The 13,701-nt window shown below is 32.5% G+C and overlaps 1 protein-coding gene across 3 annotated transcripts in view; it reads right to left on the reverse strand.

Moving 5' to 3' along the window:
- Positions 1-13,701, reverse strand: part of TLK1 (tousled like kinase 1) — a 168,524-nt gene that overhangs the window by 16,798 nt on the left and 138,025 nt on the right. For all 3 annotated transcript variants that reach the window (XM_077154115.1, XM_077154116.1, XM_077154117.1), the window contains exons 13-14: positions 2,516-2,613; positions 1,652-1,733 (exon numbers count right to left, since the gene is read on the reverse strand). In XM_077154115.1, coding sequence (XP_077010230.1) covers positions 1,652-1,733; positions 2,516-2,613 — 180 coding nt within the window. The remainder of the gene's footprint in view (positions 1-1,651; positions 1,734-2,515; positions 2,614-13,701) is intronic.

Below are 13,701 nucleotides of genomic sequence, written 5' to 3' on the forward strand. Positions count from 1 at the left end.
TGGATTTAGGAGAATTTAATGACATTAATAATGGCAGGCACCAGAGATTTGTTTCATGTTGTGGAAAGGGAGTTAAGGAAAGGGAGGAGCAAAGGCTGGCATATATGTTTTTAACTTGAGGGACCAGGCAAATGAATGGCATGCTATCTACTTATCAGAAGGGGTTTTGAAGTAGAGGAAGACCTCTATTTCAGACATAAATTTGCAATACCTATAAAGCATCCATGTGATGTACACAGGTAAGTCAGATATTCAGGTATAGAGTTCAGACTGGATATGTATATCTAGAGGTGATATCACACAAATAATAATTCATTGACTACTGCGGACAAAATCTTCTAGAGAGAGAATAAAGAATGAGAAGAGGGCAGGCCACGGTGGCTCAGCAGGCAAGAATGCTTGCCTGCCATGCCAGAGGACGAGGGTTCAATTCCTGGTGCCTGCCCATGTTAAAAAAAAAGAATGAGAAGAGAGGGTTTTAGGGATTCCAATACTTAAAACATAGGACAGAAAGATATAACAAAGTAAAAACAAAGTAAGGTATAAAACAGCAAACATGGCAAGAAACCTACATTTTTACAGCTGCATTTAAGCAATTCTGGTCTTACAACAGGTCAAAATTCAGGGAAATTTAGGACATGTCTGACTTCTGACACGTATTTAAATTAAAAGGTACAATCTTTCCAGAAATGTACTATTTTAAATGGTTTGCTAGTTTGAAAGTTATTTTCTTTCAATCCCAAATCCAATCTTGTGGGGCCAGAGCTATTGTTTAGGTAGAGAACTTTAATTAGATTGTTTCTATGGAGATGTAATCCACTCAATTGTGGGTGTGACCTTTTGACTAGATGGAGGTGTGACTCCACCCATTTAAGGTACATCTTGATTAGTTTACTGGGGTTCTTTAAAAGGGGGAACATTTTGGAGAAAGCTCAGAAGTGACATAGATAGACTCAGACATTTGCAGATGGTTGGAGTGCCAAAGCTAAAGAAGATGCTTAGAGGGCCGACAGAGAGAAAAGACACCTAGACACAGACGTTTGGAGATGCAGAGCTCAGTAGACATTGCCATGGGCCTTCTGATGAGATGTTAAGCAAGCCAGAAGTGAGAGGGATCCACAGGGGTTGAGTGAGCCATTTGAAAGCAGAAGACAGAAGAAGATGCAGATGTCAGGCACATGCTCTACCACGTGACAGTCACTGGCCTTTCTTGAGTCAAGATATCTTTCTCTGGATGCCTTAGTACATTTTTATGACTTTAGAACTGTAAACCTGTAACTTCATAAATCCCCTTCATGAAAGCCAACACATTTCTGGCATGCCGCATTACAGCAGCTTTAGCAAACTAAAACAAATAATTTAGCTGCCTATCTTTATTCAAATGGTTGTTAATATAGTATCAGCCTGGCTAATGTTGACTAGGTACCAAATATAAGAGGAACTCTGTGGGTACAAGGACAGTTTTCATACTCTTGAGATAAGACAACACAAACTATCACAAACTCTTCAGAATAAGAGTCAGAACATAATATCAGTTATAAAATCATAAAATCAATACACAAAAGACAAATACTTCTTAACCATGTACTCCTATATCTTTGTATATAACAATGATGCATCAGTCTGAAATACAGAATAAAATTTACATTACCTTATACACTTCACTAAAGCCACCTCTACCAAGCAGATGGAGTAATAAATATCTTTCATTTAACGTTGGGTGATCTTTGAACCTTAAAGGAGGGGAAGAAAAACACTTAGGCATGTTAAAACACACACAAAAAGATTTCTTCTGTGTTAAAGTTCCACTCTCTTATTCTACTACTAGCTATTTCTTTCTCAGTAACTCTTTATCGCCCATTTCAAATTTCATACTATAATTCTTTTCATTCTCTACCACTTCTCTATCGCCTATCTAAAGGCTTTAGTGCACAGAGCTTAACTTTTATAGCTGAATATTCAGATTAAATGACCACTTACAGCATTCCCAAGAAGACTTAATAACCACTTCATTGCTGTGGGCTTTATGAAATTCCCTATCAGGAATTATTTCCCTTGGAAAATATAATTTGGATATTGGGAATTATGGTTAATCAAGATTTTACATTGTTGACACATGATTAAAAATAATTATATTTATAATAAACTGAACTTCATCCTGATTAAACTTCACTGTCTTTGAACTTTTCCAAGATTAAAATATAATTCCCAATTCAATAGGTAAAAATTTAAAAACTAAAAAACAAAACAAAAAATATCCACTTATAATATACTCTTCCTCCTCTTCCTAGTTAACATTTATTGCAACTATTATTTATTAAGTATTTACATGTATTAACTCATATAATTTCCAATTAGCACAATAAAGTAGGCCCTGCTAACATTATAAGGCATAATAATTTATATGATAAAAGATTTTTTTTAACTGTGGAAAGTAAACACAGTATTTCCCTGTGGGGGTGGGGGCGTGCAGATAGAATTTACAAGAAATTGTGAAACACAAATAATGACTTACTGTGAATTATCTTCATTATTTATTCTTTTGAGTTCCCGAATGTGAAGATTTCTGACTCTTTCCAAACGTTCAAGTTCTGCCTGGATTTCTGCCTCCTCCTGAAAATAAAGAGAGGGGACTATAACAAGCTCAATTTATCTGCAATATAAAAAAGGCATTTTACCCATGCATCAGTTTTCACAGTGATGGGAAGAGTACTACATTATAAAGAACCACTGAGTTAAAAGACCAAAGTGCTCTTTCCAATGCCTGAAAGATGGAAAGAGATAAGGCAAAAACCTATTTCAGGAAATCATCCTCCATATAAAGCTATACCTAAAGAGATACTGAGTTTTATTCTGTACTACAAGAAATCTACTTTTGTAATTTCTAAACTGAAATGGATTTGCAAGATTGTCAAACTGACATTTAACACAAAATGAGCTGAAAATTTTGTTTCCTCCAAATTTTAATTTAAAAGGAAATAATTTACTGCTACAAAACAAAGACAAAAATGAAGACATAGTTGAAAAGGAAGAAGACAGAATCACTGCTAATTCCTAGACTTTAGAACATTTGTAATACACAAACGCACACAAACATAACCTGATCACTCATTTTAGATGAATCCCACTGTAATCCTAGAAAGATAATAAAACAAAAATAGCATGGATTGCTGTGGTAAATCCTGAGTTATCAGAGCAGATCTAGGCAAATCCCAAAGAACTTTGTTCAATATTTATTTAATATGAAAACTTTGATAAATACATTTTGTCTCAAAAAAAATACAAACTTTTTAGAATTTTTTTTTAACCAAACACCAAAAAACCATGCAAACATAATCATACATGATTTGTCAATATAAATTTGAGAATTACTTTAAGGATAGATAAGAATATACCAAATTTCAGTGAAAATTTCTAGAAATGTCCAATTTTATAATAGTTTTGAATAAATATTTGTTGAGTAAATAAATCAATACAGATTACACTGGCCTAAAATGTGCCCACTGCAAGTATAAATCCAAAGTACACAGAACAGAGATTAATTTTGAATAGTACATTTAAATATTTCTCTATTTCATTAGCTCCTTCCCCTCTTTCCTTTTAGTAACTCATCATCTGATATTTTAAAACAAACTTAACCTAAAAAAAAAAGATAATAATTCTGAAACTTATTTAAAAAAACAAATATTCATTTCACTCAAAGACAGTCTGTTACATCTGTATATAGGGATTAAACTGAAAGGAATATTCTCAGTATTTATGAAGAAAAATTAAACCTTCACAGATTAACAAACTAAATCTAAGTATGTTGTTTATATTCTATTTGACCATTATTATCATATTAAAATCAAATTCAACCACTTCTTGTTGCAGAAATTCAATGTAGATTCAGCATATCAATGAGAAATAGAAGCTTAAAAAACAAATTTAAATGGAGATTATCCTTTCTAAATTTTAGGGGGAGAATTTTTTCTAAAATAGATATACTAAATAAACTGAAATTTCCTCATTTAACATAGTTCACTCAAATAATTCTAATGTCAATGAAAAGAAAATACAATAACATCCTAGAGATTCAATCGTTGGAGATTTATTATAAGGACAGGAAAAAATATTGAGAAGTATTGGAATAATAAATGCCAAAAACAGCTTAACATATGAAAAAAATTAAAGTAAAAAAACAGAAACTGACTATAACAAGGTATGTCCGCCCACAAATATGAAAGAATTAAAATTCATTTACATCACAGAACCCAGGGAAGTGGTAACTTTTGCTCTTCATGTTACTTTCCATTATTTTGATTCTTAAAAACATGCAGAAAGCTGATAAAACATTTGGTAGTCTGGTGAAATTTTAAACAATCTGATATAATTGTGAAATGCCTTTTAGAATACCAGCTGAATTTTAAATTTTATTTGAAATTATGGCATGGGGATACTGTTCCAAAAGCAAATTTACAGAAATTAAATTTCACTGAGACACAAATATGTAATTAAGGGATTCAACCAGATTGCTGATGCACACAATTAGAAATTTTTTATTTTTTTGTAATCTCCAGATGTCTATACAATGACAGTAATCAATATCAAAATATTTACTAAAGAAAGTAAAATGCACGTCTGTCAGTAAATTTAAACAAGCTTTTTTTCCCTCTATGAAATATGACAAATCTGTCCTTAAAATCTTACAAAATAAGAACAGAGTCAAACTTTGTTGAGTTTTGAATAGTTGATTTTACTGGGAAAAAGTGTCAGAGTAATAGGACAAAAAAAGGTGGATCCTAGATATTTAAAGTGGCAATGTCAAGGGAAGAAAACATGATCAAGCCTTATATATACTTAGACACAAATCCTCCATGGTCTGTGAAATATATTCACATTTTTCATCTTGTAACTTGGTTATTTATTCCACAGTATCTTGGATCTTAAACAAAGTGACACACTTCTAGGAAAAAGATAACTCTACAGCTCTAAGTAATATTCTCTTAAATTCCAGTGAGAAAAAAAAATATTTACCAAGGTAAATGCTAGTACAATACCATTTAATACCCTTCTTATAGAAAGAAGCAAAACCCAATTTTGGTTTGGCCCCAGAATACAATAGTTTGGAATGCAGCAGTTTCAGCAACTTATTTTCTTTGGTTGCTGATCACTTTCAAAGATCTATCCTATGGGGCTACACTGCGTTTCCCTTAACACTGATATTAACCTCTGTGTCATCCTCAGAATTGATCTTGTTTAGAAGATTCAGAAGAAGCTAGAATGACCTGGGCTGAAACCTGATCTGAATTCATTACAGAATTTAATACTCAAACAAAAGTTGGCCAGATTACTAGAACAAAAAGGAGACCATTCAACCAGCTAAATGGTACAAAGAGTATCAAGTTTCGATCCTTGATCATCTACCAGTTAGTTAAAGCAGGGAGCATCTAGAAGAAACACAGAGAAAAACAGAATATCTGGAAATGAACTGATCTCTCTAGGCAATTACAGAGTAGAAAGGACATGAGTAAGAACTGATTGTATTAAAGAGAGAGGTAGGTTTGGTAATCAAACACAATGAAATGGCAAGGCTCTTTCTGTTTAAACAAAAAGTTATAGATAGCAGTAGACAATTTACCAATACACACTACTGCTGCGTTAATATATTTTTAAAGACTCTAATATTCAGAATTACATAAAAAAAATCAAGTCATACAATTATACAACAGATTTGAATACTACGTCATCATTTAAGTAATTTGCATAAAACTTTTAAAATTTTTTTACTTTAAAGTTTACATGGAATTAAATTCCACAGCACCCTAAGCAAAACTGTTTATCCCTCACCAGATCTTTAGCATAGACATGCTTTCCATTTGTAATCAAAGTCTCGTCTGGCAATTTAATATTCCCTTAGCTCAACTCTCAAACCCAAAAGTAAGTTACAGCAATTTGAATACCTACAAAATGCAAGATTAATAATAACTTGGTGGATTTGGGTTTTTTTCTTTAGCATTCCCTGCAATGGTACTTTTAAAAAGGCCATTATTAAAACAAAGATAGAATGTGTAGGCATTAAAGCTCTGAAGAACAAAGGGTCATAAAATGCATTTTCACATGTAAAATGATATATTTTCTGTAAAAATTAAATTTACTAAAGTTGTTTGGCAAACCTTCAGTATATGTTACACGTTATTCTCCACAAAAATATTTCATTTCCAAGAGCTGTTTTTCTATAAAGCCAAGGTAAGATAGGAAATATTTTCACATATTACTCTCAACTTCCCTGTAATCTATAAAAGTTGATAAAAGAAAAGAATTTCTGTATGACATACTGTGAAAATGGTGAAAGAAAAGAAAAGCACATAGCTGAGACTAGTCTATTCAATAGTACTCTAACATTATTTGGTTTATGAAAATAGTCCAGAATCAGGTTTTAAAAAGTCTAACAGCAAATTCGTTTTACTGGTTTGGGCAAGATTAATCTCCCCAAAGTTATTATCTCTAGCCCCTCAAATTAAATTTTAATAAAATAAATTATTTGTAAGAAAACTCTTCCTAAAAGTTTATCACCAAGAAAAGGAAAGATGAAATTAACAAAATACACTATTAAAAGTTAATAGGGGGTGGGCCACGGTGGCTCAGCAGGCAGTTATCACCTGCCGGATGCCTGCCCATGCTAAAAAAAAAAAAGAAGTTAATGGGGGGAGCATGGGTGGGTGGTCCAGTCGTAGAATGCTTCCCTGCCAACCAGTAGAACTGGGTTTGATTCCCTGCCCCTGTAATCCCACACCCACCCAAAAAAAAAAAAAAAAAAAGCTAATAAAAAAGATGGCAGCACAGGAAAAAAGAATTAGAGAAAATTATAAATTTACTCAAAGTTTATCCTTATTATATAATTTCAGGTGATTTCTATTAGATACTTTCCCATATTCTAAACACTAACTCCATTGATATGACATGGAGTAGACAAACTAGACAAAGCAGGGTTTGAATTTATAATGATCAGTTTTAAACCCTACTACTCCACATCATAATTTTATTTGAATACAATTATAAAGATTGGTGGGGGTGGGAGGAGAAGACACAGAAATGATGAAATTCTTGTGTAATATGTTCTTTTGTAACTATATAAATGTTCCCTCCACTTCCACTCCCATCTCCAATCACTGAGCTAGTTATTACTGATGGGTGCATACTGTATTCTCCCTTAGATGTGTTTAACTAGCTTAGATAATTATCTCAGAACTTGTACTACTAATGTTTCCTGACATTTTCCTCTCTCTACATTTATTTCATTGCCTTTTTGTTGGGGGGGGGGGTCATTCTCTTTTCAAATGCATTTAATACATACAATAAAAACCCTAAATGGGACTAAATAAAACGGACAGGTTTCCCTTCTTTCAGTTCCCCATTCTATTTAAACTAAACTAAACAAAACAAAAACCCACTTTCCCAGCAGCAAATGAATGTATTAACTTAAGTGATAACCAAAATTTAAATATTCATTAACACTTCTGGAAAAAAATCAATTAATTGCTGCTGTATTTTGGGGATGAAGTTCCTTGATGCTACACACTAACTAAGGGGCTGACAACTAAGCCCAAGCATGTACAAACAGAATGCTTTAGTACAGTGTATTGCAGCCCTTTGCCCACCTTTTTGCTTCCTTTTAACCTTTTCCAGGACATTGGTGGCTTTCACAGATTTTTCAAGTATGAAAAGATTTACCTTCTAGTCACAATAGGAAAAGCCTAGTCTTCATTGTCTTATTATGTATATGCATTTAAATGGCATTCATTTATAGCTCTAACTAGGAAAAGCTGGTGGTCAAGCAATTGTTTTTTACTTTTGTTGTGAAACAGTCATCCCTGAATTTAAATTAAACTCAGCTCTAACCAATGGCTAACATGACTTCTAAGATTCCTTCCAAAGGTTGTTTTGAATTCCCACAGGTTATACAACAACTGGATTAATATTAAACACTAAGTCAAATACATTTTACCCTGAATTTACACTTTGATAACTGAATATTATCTCCTGCCATGTTAAGATAGAGTATTATAAATGGGAAAAAAGAGAGGATATGTTTGTAGGTCCATAATGAGAGTAAGACATAGAATATAAAACAGTGGGGAGTTTTTCTATTTACAGCTAGCTCCAAGCTCTCTCAGCACAGTCATCTTTTACAGAAAAATACTCATATTTAAATCTTAAGTAGCAGAAAGGACAAAATGTCAAGTTTAGAATTCCAACAGTCTTGCTGGCACCTTTCTTGCTCACACAAATCAAGTAGTCAGGAACTGTTCATAATATTCTTCATAGACAACAGCTTCATAGTGACTCTAGAAAAGCGTGTTTTCACCAGAATTCCACGGAGAACTACTGCCTAGTAATGTCTTGTATTATGTTCTACAGAAACAAATAACTTGCACTGATTTTGGCTTTGAGAGAAGAACTCCCAGAAGATTTCTTCTAATAAGGGCCATGATTATAAAGGTGAACACACAGAATTAGAGACTAAGCCTTCTGGCATTATACTGCCAATTACTTTCATATTTTTATTCAAACCTAAAGTGACGAGAAATGTCACATATGCCAGGTCATTCTTTTTGGTCATCCTAAGGGTTTGATAAATTAGATGACAAGGGTATTTTAGAAAGAGGGTATCAAACATCAAGAATATTGGGGGGTCAATCACCTAAAACAAACGCCCTGTATTCTCCACTGTTCAAAAGGTTTGTAGACAATCCACTGTTTTCCATTTCAACTAGTTGCATGGTCCACTGTGAAGGAGTGAAAAAAGAGCTGTGTACTTGTTCTTGACCTGTTAAGATTTCATCATAGAAGATTAATACTGATGATGCTGCTGCCTGTAACTGGTTGTTTCTCTTTGCAGGTGCCAATATCGGTCAGAGAACAGGATTTCAGTGGCAGAGTTGTTGCTATACTTTTATTTCTTCAGAACGGAGGCACAAGGAGAGATGAATGCCACATCGCAAGGAGCAAAGGAGAGAGAGAGAAAGAAATGGTGTCAGGTGGCATGTTGGATGTGATTTTTGCTTTAGTAGACTGAGATGACTGTAAATTGCTTAGCTGATTCCTTCGGTCTGCAAAGACACATTTGTGTTGCTGCTGATGATTCTTGACTAATCCTGTTTCAATTACAAATTGGTTATGTGTTTCCAATACAATTTCTGGCACTTATATTGAGGGCTTATAAGTCAAATTTTATACACATACAAACACACATGTACACACACACACCAAAAGCCATACATTAAAGCCAGTCCCTGCTTTATTATTTATATCCCGTATCAAGATATCAAACATTCTATATGCATTCTCTCCAACTAATCAAATATTTAAAATCAAGGTGACAAATTTGAAGACCAGCAAACAAAGACCAACATATATCCACATGCTGTTCATATTGCAAATCTGAATAACAGCAATGGTGAGGTAAAGTTACTAGTCTAAATAACTTTTACAATTCTTGTTTCCTCATCATTCAAAGGATTATTATGACTGGTAACTTGTATCTTTTAAATAATATCATGACCATGGAGAAATCTATTACAGGGAAGCTGGTTTTTCAGGGATTTTTTTTTTTGTAGCTGTTATTTGTGTTGATTTGGTAACCATCCTTAAAAAGCATATGCACATAGTTTCCATCAACTCCAGAAAAATGGTCTGAATTACAGAAATAACAATGTAGAATAAGCTCCTCTACTAACAAAGATAAATTCTAGTTATAGGAAAACAATTTATCAAAGACTGGTTTCAAAAAAGGAACAACCATAAAAAGCAAACTGATTTATTAATTTTCTTAAGTCCCAGATTTCACATGTGGCAAGGTACAAACAATGGGATAGTCAGTAGCTGTGCTTCAAAAGAACATCTTTTTAAAAGATACTGAATGACTTCATTCACATTACAAGCTTTCGTGCATGTTTTTTTTAAGTTTTTAATAATGATAATTGGGGAATCCCATACAAAATTACTGGCAATAATAGTTACTTCTTTTTCAAATAATTTCAGAAATAATTTGTATATTTTCCATATATTTTATTAGATAGTTCTGTTCTATTCTGTGAAATCCTTAAGATACATAAAACGTAAAATTACTTCAGAGAGTACTGACATTTTTTACATAATATGTGCTTTCTATTGACCTTTAAAAATAAATTTAGAGGGGAAATTAACATATTAGCTAGTAATTAGAAATATTCTAGCTGATACAATAGTCACTAACATAATTCCCAATAAAGGTGATAGATGAGAGAGGGAGGGAGAGAAAGACAGAAAGTATTTATGTGAAAAGCACACTTAAAAACTGTTCTTCATTATCTGCAATGAAAATGAAATAGTATATTTCCCAAAAGACTTAAGGAAAAGCAAAATCCTAGTACTCTAAAATGCAAAGAAAGCTACAAGCAAATTAATTATTCTGAATATAGAGAATCAATTTGGTAACCATGTACAACAAAAAAATTGTAAAAATAAAGCATATAGATATAACCATTGAAATATCAGCGAGAAAAAGTTCAAGTTCAGCTTTGCCACTTTCTAGCTGTATTACTTCTGACAAAGCACATATGGAAGATCTTGGCATTCAAAGAGTTAACCACTCAAAACCAGTTAAAACATCAAAGTCCATAAGACACAGCAGAATTCCCATTTTCACTGAAGTGGGAATTTGAATCATGCCTGTTATCAGACAGGGTGTGGAAGTAAGTCACTTTGCGAGTAAGTATAATAAAATCGATCTCCTAGTATACAGACAGTCTCAATGGTCTCACAGGGTCATTTAAAATTCTTACTTTTAGAGACATATTCTAAAGTATTTTATTATGAGGGAAATTAGATGCTAAAATGGTATTCATGGAAATCGTGGGATGTATCAAATGTCAGGGTCTACAGTTAACTGTCCGAGCTTCAGTAACCATGTCTGTAATGTAGGGATAATAATACCTAGCTAAAGATTATCTTGAATCTATGAAATATAGCATGTAAAAATGTTAAAATTACAATGATTGCATAAACTGATATTACACAGTAAATATTAAATGAAAGAATTATTGGTATATATATATATATATATATTTTTAAAGTTATTTTCCTAATCTCAGAAGACAAAACTGGTTAGTACTTAATGTATATTTACTTTTTGGTGGTCAGTAGAAACATTTATTTATTTCAGCTACTTATTTCTGGAGATTTCTAGATGACTCTCATACCTTACTCTACCACACTGGTTTTCTTATATTTTTAATCCTACAGAGTAGTATAAAATATAAACTAAACTCTATTCAATGTTAAGTATACTTTTCATTTATCAGTTTACCTATTCAATTATTAGGACTATAACTATGAAATGCAATTCATGTCATAAATTTTCAAAAAAAGTAAAGAGAAAACAAACAAACAAATAAAAAAAGTAAAGAGGACTTAAATTCTCTTATGTCCATACAGCTTGAGCTTCCTCAATGTAAGTTTTCTCCTTCATTGCTAACAAGTTTAATCTAATAACTCTACTTAACTTCAATAGTTTATTAAAAGGAAAGCAAGATTAAGTCACCCTTACTATAGACAAGAGTATGTCAGGCTCCAAATCTAAATCCTAAACTGACTTAACAGAGGTTAATTCCAAAGAAGTTACATGGATATCAAACTTACTGTTCAGATCCAGCCTATGGTATAAGCTATAGACTTAAAAGTTCACGGTTCCTTTGAGTTCATAAACTCACGAGCTTGGGAACTGCTAATAGAGAAGGGAAGCCATTTTTTCTTTTCGATAAAGCTTGTCCTCTAGTTGCTGAAAGTCTGTCCAATTGCTCTTTTTTTTAAGAAAATAGAATGATCTATTTTCCAACTGTGCTTCAGAATGCCAAATAATTTATTTTTAAAACATGCAATTTACTGCTTATTATTTTTAATTGTATAACTCAAAATTTAATACCCAGTGGTAAGCAGGCTATTATTTATTTGTACTTTAAGGTGGCATTATTTGATCAATTTTGTTCCCTGTATATATTGTCAATAATTTTCTCTATAAATCATTTGTTTTGTTTTCTCACCCAAAATGGTTTCTCAGAAGAAAATGTGAGAATTTAAGACATAAGAGTGTTTCCAGCATTATTAGTTCATCCACTTTCCCAAAATACTCCATGATGGGAGTCAAAGAACCATTATGCTGTTAAGAAGATAAAATTAGAAATGTAAAACTGCTCAGTAAGTTTGACAAAAGCCAAAAAAGAAGAGGAAAAAGTGAAGGGAACAATTATTAGAAAGAATGAGTAAATTTAAAAAATGCAGAAGTTGAATACACAGAAAAACAATAATATGAAGGTTAGAAGAGAAGGTGTAGTATTCTAGAACAGCTTACAAAATGTTTATGTAATATCTAGACAGAAAAGTATACCCATTTTAGAAAACAGAAGTGTTTCATAGGAACCATATGTTTTCAAAGTACTAGGAAAGTTTTAAAATCAACCAACCAACCAAAAATCCTTCTTACGAAGCCTCTACAAAAGTGAAGAATTTTTCATTATACAAATAGCCTAGTCCTAATTTAATCTTGCTAACAAAATTTTCAGATTCTATTTAACAGGTTTTCATAAAGTAAGGCACATATGCAAAATATCATCATTAGAAAGAGTAATTTAAAATTTGAATTATATGTGAAAATAATAACCCTCCCATCAAAACTCTTTAAGTATATACTTAGCATCCTAGTATGTCACAATAGGCTGGTTAAAAAACAATTAATAAATCTTTATGTGGGACTTCAAGCATAATTCCCTATGAATTCATTATTAAAATAGAGTCAATGGGCACAGGAATACCTGTAACTCATTCCGTACTACAAAATTTGCTCTTCTCTTCTTAGTTCTATTATAGCTCCATCTGTTATAGAGACTAAACTGTAGCAGTCTATTGTATCTCATAGTGCAGGAGAAAATGTTAATAATTACAAGAGAACATAATGGAAGGACTTAAAAAAAATCATTTTGGAATTCACTGTCAAAGTAGTTCAGGTTGAAGCTTTTTTGGAACAGGTGCATAGGCAGATAGGGCATAGTAAAGGATAGTAAAGGATGTCAATACAAACAATATTTACATATTTTTTCCAGTTTCCTATAATTTAATGGGAGGGGATCCCAGCATGCTGATAGCATTCCAAAGACATACTTTATTAGTATATAAAGTGATAGTAGCTGCTACCAGAATGGGTTTCTTCTCTTTTTTTTCCCCAGGGAGAAAACATCATAGATTCTATCTTTAATTAGTTTACCAACTCAATTTTAGCTATAGTCTGAACTATTAAAAGAATTTTAAGTAACCTGACAAGCAGAATAAAAAACTGGGTCAAAGAAAAATAATTTTACAAGTCTGTCAATAACTTCATTTTCAAGGGAGAAGAAATCTGTTATTACTAATTCTTTTAAATGATTTGTAATAAAATTAAAAGCATAGCTCGGTGCCTTAGCCAGAGTACCTCAACAATTACATGACACTGGGAGGGCTCCTGCTTAACTCCCATCTTTGGTGCTTTGCAGTCCATAAATGGCAAGTTACATAAGTAGGAATTGGACAAGCAGGTAAGCATACATAGGGACATCCTTGGATCACTAATTGGGATACTGTATCCCTGGCCAGACCTTTACTTATCTCCTCTGGAAATATTCCTTCAGTTGTTATGCAAGAATTGTGACA

Source organism: Tamandua tetradactyla, chromosome 3 (assembly GCF_023851605.1).
Source record: "Tamandua tetradactyla isolate mTamTet1 chromosome 3, mTamTet1.pri, whole genome shotgun sequence".
In the NCBI taxonomy this organism is placed as follows: domain Eukaryota; kingdom Metazoa; phylum Chordata; class Mammalia; order Pilosa; family Myrmecophagidae; genus Tamandua; species Tamandua tetradactyla.